Source organism: Chrysochloris asiatica, unplaced genomic scaffold (assembly GCF_000296735.1).
Source record: "Chrysochloris asiatica unplaced genomic scaffold, ChrAsi1.0 scaffold00043, whole genome shotgun sequence".
NCBI lineage: Eukaryota > Metazoa > Chordata > Mammalia > Afrosoricida > Chrysochloridae > Chrysochloris > Chrysochloris asiatica.
The window spans coordinates 17,990,827-18,000,978 of record NW_006408561.1 but is presented as its reverse complement, the minus strand read 5'-3'; the positions used below and the strand labels follow the sequence as shown (position 1 = coordinate 18,000,978).

At 35.5% G+C, this 10,152-nt stretch overlaps 1 protein-coding gene across 1 annotated transcript in view; it reads right to left on the bottom strand.

Moving 5' to 3' along the window:
* The window catches only part of PRKCI (protein kinase C, iota), a 136,262-nt gene that overhangs the window by 65,571 nt on the left and 60,539 nt on the right, over positions 1-10,152 (bottom strand). Inside the window, exons 7-8 of the mRNA XM_006861825.1 lie at positions 4,287-4,341; positions 3,261-3,319 (exon numbers count right to left, since the gene is read on the bottom strand). Coding sequence (XP_006861887.1) covers positions 3,261-3,319; positions 4,287-4,341 — 114 coding nt within the window. The remainder of the gene's footprint in view (positions 1-3,260; positions 3,320-4,286; positions 4,342-10,152) is intronic.

The following is a 10,152-nucleotide window of genomic DNA, read 5'->3' as shown; positions in this document are numbered from 1 at the left end:
TTCTGGTCTTCGGTCTTTAGTATCCAATGCATCAAATCTGTTCTTCAGATGATCTCTAAATTCAGGTGGGATAAATTCAAGGTCATATTTTGGCTCTCGTAGACGTGTTTTCATTTTCTTCAGTTTCAATTTGAATTTGCATATCAGTAATTGATGGTCTGTTCCACAGTCTGCCCCTGGCCTTGTCTTCACTAATGATATGGAGCTCTTCCAACTTCTCCTTCCACAGATTATAGAGTAACAATAATCTTTTCAATAAATGATTTTAAGTCAAATGAATATAAAAAAATAAACAAATTTTTATTCTACTTCACACTACATATAAAAATTCAGGTGGCTTGCATAACTAAATTGTATAAGGTAAAACAATAATACTTGTAGAAAATAATATAGAGACTATTTTCATGTTCTTCAGAAAGGCAGAGGTTTCTTAAAACCCAAAAAACATACCCTAGAGGAAAAGGCTGATTGACGTATTGGGCTACCTTAAAAAAACAAAAAATATCTGGTCATCAGAATATACTATTATAAAGTATGTAAGAACTTTGCTGTCATTAAGTGCCTTTTGAGTTGGTTCTGACTCACAGCTATCCTGTACAGGGTTTCTCAGGAGCGGCTGGTGAGCTTGAATTGCTGACCTTGTGGTTCAAACCAGCTTTGCAGTCCCGCGCTTTATCCCATAGCACCACACCAGGATACCGGTAAGAACTATGGTGGTGGTGACAGTGTGCCATGGAGTCAGTTCTGACTCACAGCAATCCTGCATAGGGGTTCTGAGGCTGTAAATCTTTACTGGAGTAGAACACCTTGTCTTTCTCCCACAGAGCAGCTGGTAGTTTCCAACAGCTGACCTTGAGGGAATCAGGCTGACTCATAACCATTACACTGCCAGAGCTCCTTGGTAAGAACTTTGGTTAGTGGTGGTTATGTGCCGTGGAGTCGGTTCCGACTCATAGTGACCCTGTACGGGGTTTCCAAGGCTGTAAATCTTTACGGGAGCAGAAAACCTCATCTTTCTCCGGTGGAACAGCTGGTAGTTTCGAACTGCTGACCCTGAGGTTAGCAGCTTGATTTGTAACCTCTACGCTATCAGAGGGCAGTAAATTTATGTCCATGTGGAAAGAACAACTCAGAAAAGGAAAATGAGACTAACTGCACAACTTGAAGAATGCAATCAGTGTTAGTAGAAACTACTTAATTGGTGTGCATGTTTTGCTGTGTACGTTCTCAACAACAAACAAGAACAAAATAAATAATATTAAAACACAAGTCACAGACTAGGAAATTACTAATATACGAGTGGTAAGAGCCTAATATTGAGAATATATATTTTTTTAAAAAGTATAAAATCAGTAAGACAAAGGACGAGCACCCATTTTTTCTAAGTGAGTAAAAGAGATATGAACAGATAATTTGTAAAAGATGATATCCAATGGCCACTAAATATGAAAAGATGTTCATCAAGGAAATTAAAATTAAAACCATAAGCTATCACATGTTCAAAATACTGTTTAAAATTAAAAGTGTTGACAAGAACATGGAGTGCACAGAACTTTCATACATTGTTAGTGAAAGTATAAACTGATATAAACACATTGGAAAATTATTTGGTATTATCTATTCCAATTAAATGTACACAAGACTCAATTCCACTCCTAGTTATATACCAAACAGATTAACAAGCCATATTTACAAGAATGTTCATAGTAGTATATCATAATAACCCTGCAGTGGAAAGGGAAAAAATATTAACCATAGAATAGATAAATGGAGCCAATGAAAATGAAACATTGTTATATAAAACACCATGGCTAAACTTCATCAAGGTAAGATTGAGTGAAAGAAGCCAGACACAAAAGAACACATAATATATGATTCCATTTTAAAAAGGTTAAGAAAAATAAAGCAAACTAATGTGGTGTTAACACAACAGTAACCTATAAAGGAAGAAGGAGTGTTAGTGAGTAGAAGGAACAATATAGGCTTCTGGGATACTGGTAGGGCCTATTTCTTGATCTGCATGGTCATTACATAGTTTTCACTTTGTGAAAAATTCATCTAGCTATTACTTACACGTATGATATGTGTACTTTTCTGTATGTAGTTATTCTTCTATTTAAAAACATATTTAAAATCTTAAAGTCTTTGATAAATAATCAAAAAATAATAATAAAGACAACAAGAATCCCCAAAAAGAACAAAAATGTATAAAAAAAGCATCAGACAGAAAGAAACATTAGCAACTTATAGTTCCAGGAGAACAGATAATTCAATCCTTATTAGAAATTTCTTCCTTTAAATGATCAGTTCAACTATGAAGAACATAAGATTTGCTTATAGACGTAGGACAGAATATAAATGTTAACAATCTTTGCAACATAGAAATAAATACATAGATAAAAAGAAAAGCTGGAAGAAAGAGCAAGGACGGTTAACGGAGAAACAAAATATTGACTAAACTTGACAGAATAAAAAACTAAGATATGAGTCGGACCCAACTCAACAGCATTGAATAACACTACTTTTATTTATGTTTGAAACTTTCTATAATAAAAAAGTTTTGTTTTCCTTTTAAAAAAGCAAGAGAAGAGTAACACTTAATTGTCAAACATCACAAAGAAAAAACAGGGGAGGTAATGAAATCTTTCATCTCCAGAAATTAATAAAACAGAAAAATTGAGAAACACAGGTTATTAAATGGAAATGGTTACAGAGGGTTATCTCTGAGGCATCAAAAGAGGAGTAGTAGGTGTGAAGGATGTTAATCTCTTTCACTACCATCTTTCTTCAAAAAATTAACTATAATTTTCATGAAATATTTTTAACTCAAAATGATTTTTTAATTTTGTTTTAAAGACTGATAAAATGTATTAACAGAAAGAACAGTGGCAGTTAAAATGCTTAATCATTTATACTTTATTTAAAATAAACATTTAGCCCACAAAATAGAAAGGTTTACAATATACCATATTTCAAAGAATACTATCAAATATTCTAAATACTATTCTTAAAATAATTTCTAGATTATGTTATCTTAAAATGAAAATACATTACCCTACCAAATTCTGTGCTAATTTAAGCTAAAAGTAATAAATTAATTAATAATTAAATTAGAATAAAACTCTGGCATCATTACAAATTATTTTTGTAGTTTACTACTATGATTCAAGAAGTAAGGGGGTCAGTTTACCATATTTTTAAGCTGGAAAGCTTTATTAAAAAGCTGATAAAATGGCATACAATAAAATAAAGTATCTTACCTCCTTTTCTTCACCAACTTGATCCAAACTATCATGACTTCGAGGATTATATGGAATCACTAAAAATCCAATCCCAAACATAAAAATAGAGGTAAACAACATAGCATTCATTAAATGAATTTAACATAAAATTTTTCTCAATTTGATTTTACTTCTGAAAACGTTTTCATTATTTAAAATTAAATTCCTGACCTAGTAGTAATAAATTATATGTAATCTTTAAAGGGAGTAAATTAGACAGCAAAGACAAACCTGGTAGTCAAGTAGTAGTTTTAGAAAGTATTTTACCTTTTTTAAAAAACATTTCCCCTCTTTACAAAATAAACAACTTCTATAAGGGCAACTTTGTGTAAGCACTATTTAATTACTTTATTTTGACTTTTCACTCTCTTCATACTCAACACACTACGACATAGTAAAAAACTAACAAAGATGGGACTACTCAGGAGCAGAAAAGCCTGTTTCATATAATCTGCTTCTTCCAAGACTACATTCTGTCATTCCAGAAAAACTCCCTTGCCTTCTCCTTTTCCTGAGTCAGCTCTGCCTCCTCTAGCTGACCTCCAAAGTTTCTAGAGAAGTATTTAAAGTTCTGTACATATTTGATATTTAATTCATGTGACTGATGTTTATCTTTTACATAATTTCTACATGTAATAAAAAACTGTTAATAAAAACAAATCACTTGGACCCTGTTAGTATGGTTATATACTAAGTTAGTATACTAACTAAGTCTACAAGAGCAACTTCATATGTTCTCATTATTTAGGGGAGGGAAAAAACCCAAGTTTGCTGAACTTAAAGGGATTTCAAAAGAAATTTATCTGAACTAGAAAGAACTCATTTTGTTTTAGTTTACACAAAGATATTTTAAAATGCCAACTGGGTATGCTTAGTATTGGACCAATAATACCACTACAGAATATGTCTACCTACTCTTATTTGGGAAAAACAAAACACCACCAAAAGAAGGGCTTGCATGCTACTTTGTTAATGAACAACAGTGTATGCCAGCATTGCTCTTACCTGTCTGTGGGTGGTCTGAATGCATGGAAGACTGGTCCATGGGCATCATTGGTTCCTACATTTCCAAAGATAAATAATTCAGTGAATTCTTTGAAAATTCTAACACTATTACAATGAAAAACAGCACATTAAAATTTATATTTGGAAAAATCTAATTTATTACCCTATTTAATTTAATTATGTGAAACCATACAATGCTTTTATAAGTGAAGTAATGTCCTGGTGGTGCAAAGGTTAAACACTTTGCTACTAAGCAAGAAGTCTGAGCCCCCCAAGCTGTTCCATGGGAGAAAAGCTCTGGTAATCTGCTTCAATAAAAATAATAACCGAGGAAACCCTAGAGACAGTTGTATTACATCCTACAGGGTCACTCTCAGTCAGAATTGATTCAATGGGCACACAACTAAAAGGTATTTTTGTGAATGTGGTAATGTTAGTAACGTTTTACAGATACCAGAAGAAACACAAAACTAACTTTTTACCATAAAAGTGAAATCAGATTACACCTCAAACAAACCTCATATGTACTTTATTTATCTTATGCACTCTCTATTTTGGCAAGCCCCATAGGCTCACTTCAAGTTCCTAGCAAAAGGAGTCTCTAGAATATGAGTTATTTAGCTTAAGTCCAAAGACAGGCTTCAACATGACTAAAAATCTACTAAAGTTACAGCCAAATGTCTGTGGGTTTCTCAAATGTCTGAAGATTCTTAACAGTGTCAGTGAACACCCAAATTAAAAGACCCACCTCCTAGAAACTGACTTAACCAGTTAACTGCCAATAACCTCAGGAACAATGTTAATTCAAATAAAAATTTTTACTAATTAATTAATTTGGACCCACATTTAACAAATATCAGCAGAAATGTGTCAAACTCAAGAAAGATCATAGACAGTCATACAGTTAGAGTTATAAATTGTATTACAGAGAAGCTCCTAAGTAGTCTTATGGATTTTAAATGATTTTAGCTCCCATCCTAAAATATCAATATAATCTTTAACTACACCCCTCCTTTCTTTTACATTTATGAAGTTACAAAATTCATTCTATCACTTAAGAATTCTTACAGTATCTATAGTAACCTGGATAAATTATGTTAAACAATTTTTTTCTTCCCACAGGATAAGACTGCCTCATACACACCCACAAAAACACATGTGCACACAAATGTGTAAACACACTGTGACTACAAACTAATTTCTAAACTTATATGAACTAAATAAATAATTTTAACACCAAAGTTATTTTTGTTGTTGTTGTTAAGTGCTGTTGAGTCGGTTCCGACCCATAGCGACCCTGAACAGGGTTTCCTAAGCTGTAAATCTTTACAGGAGCAGAAAGCCTCATCTTTCTCCCGCGAAGCAGCTGGTAGTTTTGAACTGCTAACCTTGCGGTTCACAACCTGATTCGTAACCACTATGCTACCAGAGCTCCAAACAATATTATTCTACTTCCACTATGTACAAAGAAGGTCTTTGGAATAAATGTTACAGTCATTCTAGTGGACAATTTAGAAAGATGCACCAAAATCCATTAAAAATGTATATTCTTTAATCCAGTTATTCTACTTCTGGATATTTAAAGAAATAATATTTATCTACACACTGGAAATCCATTTGCATAAGAATGAAAAAAGACCCATATCACACACCATATTCAAAAACAAATTCAACATGGATTAAAGACTTAAATGTAAATAAAGCCTAGGGCTAAAAGGATCACTAATGGAAAAATAGGGAAAAACTTGTCTAATACCTGACATCAGTACACTACTACACATTATAAGAAACACATAAACATGAGAAGACAATATAAATGACTGGAAACTCCTAAAAATTAGACATTTATGAGTATCTAGAGACTTCATCAAGAATAAAAAGGGAGCCCATAGAATGGGAAAAACTCTTTTGCAATGACATATCAGAAAAGGAAATAATATTTAAAATTTATAGAAAACTACAACACCTCTGTAAGAACAAGACAAACAACCTAATTAAAAAATGGGCACAGGTCATGAACAGACACTTCATCAAGGAAGACATTCAGGCAGCTAACAAACATATGAAGAAATGTTCGTGATCATTAGCCATGACAGAGATGCAGATCAAAACAACAATGAGATATCATCTCACACCAGCATTAATAGCAAAGTTCAAAAAAACAGAAAACATTGGCAAGGGTGTGGAGAGACTGGGATCCTCCTACAATACTGTGGGACTGTAAAATGGTTCAACCACTCTGGAAAATGGTATGGTGCATCCTTAGAAAGTTGGAAACAGAAATACCACATGATCCAACAATCTCTCAACTTGGTACAGATGCACAAGAAATAAGAACCAGCAGACGAGTAGATATATGTACACTGATGTGCACTGCAGTACTATTCACAATAACAAAAAGATGGAGACAGCTAAGTGCCCAACAATGGAAATATGGACAAATAAACTTTGGGACATACACACAATGGAATACTATGCAATACTGAAGAAGAATAATCAATTTGCAAAACACCTCATAACATGGATGAACCTGAAGAATATTATGCTTAGTGAATTTAGTCAAATGTTGACTATGAAACCATTGTGAATTTAGGACAAATATTGTATGACACCATTGTGAAAACTTAAGAAAAGGTTTTCATATTAAAAAACATTCTTTGTTTTGCCCTGCCCATCATGTAAATCAAATGTCTAGGGACATTAGTCTCGCTCATATGATCTGAGAGTAAATAGACAAAGGCTCACAAAACAGGCTAAATGCTTTAGAGAAAGGAAGACCGCTTAAGGGAAATAAGACCCAATATATCCAGACTACACTCCCAGCTAAGGTTACCCAAGGTATAAGTAGATTTGTGTTATCTTTCAGTAACCCAGAAATTAATTGGAACTTAATCCAACAGCATTGTAGGAGGTTGTGGAACAATATACACTTGTCTGGGGATATTCATCAGCTACACGCTCAATTTTATGATATAAGTAATTCTCAAAGTGAACACTGCGTGGCTACCCATTTGCTACCCATGCTAGAGAATAAGATCCCCTAGGAACTGGATTGAACCTCAGCATAGTGATCCTGCTTGGTCACCTTAGAGCAGGTGGTGGGCTGGCAACATCAGGCACATGGGGTCCCCAGCTGATCTCCTCCCTCCCTGCCTTCCTCGGATGGCGGCTGTTTATGCTGGACGTGTGGCCAGAGACGGGTAAGGATCACGTGGAACCTCGGCTACTTAAGACAGAGACATTGCCATGCTGCAATGAGTCTCAATGACTGGTAAGACTGAGGAATTCGCACTGACCACCTAAGACAGGCAGCGTCCCTTAAACAATCAATAAATAAGGAGGACTCAGATGCAGACAGCACAGACCCGGTCAGGAGGCCAAGCCCCTGTGGGCCCAAGCGTTGTTGACCGTCCAAACCATAGGCTCTGAGGATCAGACTCTAGCCACCTAGTAGACATAACAAACTGTCCCTCATCTGATTATTCAGTAATGCTTGTTAGTAATCTCATACGTGAGCCCTGGATATCCACAGACAAATGTAAAAACCTCCCCTAAAAGCCGAGACTGTAAATTCCAATAAGCCAAGTCCCCCCCCATCCAAAAAAAAAAAAAAAAAGCTAAAGAGGATAGAGAGAAACACTGTAAACTGATGATATATAGCGGGGATAATAATCAATGTAATGAAACAAGCTATATGAATGGTTGAATGTGAAGCTGATGATGTGCCCTGTAAACTTTCACTCAATGCAAAATAAAAACATTTAATTTAAAAAAAAAACAAAAACATTCTTTGATGGTTACCAGGGGTGGGAGGGAGGGGAGAGTAATTGATTGCAGGGTAGACACATGTTAGCTCAGGTGATTGTTGTTGTTAAGTGCCGTCGAGTTGGTTCCAACTCATACTGACTCTGCATAGGGTTTCTGAGGAGTAGTTCATGAGCTTGAACCACCAACTTTGCAGTCCAGTACATTAACCCACAACATGCCACATCTCAGGTGATAAGGAGGGCAAAATACAAGAAGAGGGAGGTTGGCAGAAGAATGATGAAGACACAGGGAGGTATGCAAGGGTTAAAGGGGATGAAGGTACGTGGTGATGTATATATACGCAACCTTGGAACAACAGTGTTCTGTGTGTAGAAACAAGGAATGAGATGTAGGCTGAATGGGTAAGGGATATATATATATACACACATATCCCACAAATATATAAGAACTTGAAAAAGTATATTTGCACATGAGTATTTAACTTTCCTGCAAACACAACTGTGAATATGGTAGAACACACAGCAAGCAAAATGATGAAATCTTTCTAGATTATTATCAAATATCTTAAGGCAATGAGTTGTTGAGCTGGCCTGGGAACTCAGGACCATAGTCTCAGGGGACACCATAGTCAACTGGCATAACATAGTTCACAAAGATAATGTCCTGCTTTCTACCTGGGAGAGTGATGGTTGATGGTTATGCACCATGGCGTCGGTTCCAACTCATAGTGAACCTGTATAAGGTTTCTAAGGCTGTAAATCTTAACAGGAGCAGAAAACCTCATTTTTTTTCCATGGAACCACTGGTAGTTTCGAACTGCTGACCATGAGACTAGAAGCCCGACTCATAACTATGCTACCAGAGCTCCTTTCATTGAAAGCTCATGAACTTTTGGTCTCACAGTAATAAGTTATTGGTCTCAGAGTAATAAGAATAGAAGAGGCTTGGAATCAATTAGTCCAATAGACTGATGGAACGTGTGAACATCAGTCTTCACAACTCTGAAACCAGAATAACTTAACAGTGTCAGGCTACCACTACCAACTGTTCAGAAAGGGATCACATTAGAGGGTCCTGGATAGAGTAGAAGAAAATGTGGAACAAAACACAAAACTATTTAAAAATAACAATTTAAAAAGGCCAGTTTTACTAGTCAGAAATAGAATGGAAGCACCTGAGACTATGGCCCCTGACCACCTTTCAGGTCTGGAAAAGAACCTCTTGGTCCAATATCAGCCAAGCAGTAGATAGATTTATAGGAGGGAATAACAATACTAGTAGGGTATGCTCACCATGGAATGGTCAATCATTCAAAATCAAAAGTGCAACATTTTCCTAAGAACAAAGTTGAGGAGGGATGAGAAGTTGGGTGGAATGGAAGTAGGAACTAGAGGAAGTAAGCAGGACAACTGTTGTTGCATAGAGGGGATTATAATTTTTGAAATGAAACAAAGTGTATGATCTGTTGAATGTAAAGCTGATGATCTTGTCAATAAACCTTCACTCCATTCACAATAAAAAACTGAAAGAAAGAAAAAAAAAAACCCAACAGTGAACAGAGAACTGCATTCCCACTTTTCTCTACCACATCCACCAGGAGATCTGAGAACACACCAATATACAGTCATCAACTAAATATAAATACACCACCATAATGTCTCACAGAAAACAGACATTTTCAGTTTACATACAGAAACAAGATAGAGAGCCTCAAATAAGTGATCAAAGTAGAGTCAGAAAATGCAACACCAGAAATGCTACAGGAACTGCCTGATAAGGAATTTAAAAGAATCCTAATTAGGCAACTTTAATAGACTGAGAAAGATCGAGAAAACTACAGATGATCTTAAGGAAAATATAAACAAAACTATGGAAAATGTACAGAAAACAAAAATCCTCATCACTGAACCTATAAACAACATTATCATCAATGGAGAGGAGTCCTAGTGTGGTGCTGTGGGTTAATGCGCCTGACTGCAAAGCTGTTTGAGCTGCAAGATCAGCAGTTCAAGCTCACCAGCTGCTCTTTTGAAACCCTATACAGGGTTGCTTTGGGTCGGAATCGACTCAACAGCACTTGACCACAACAACATCAATG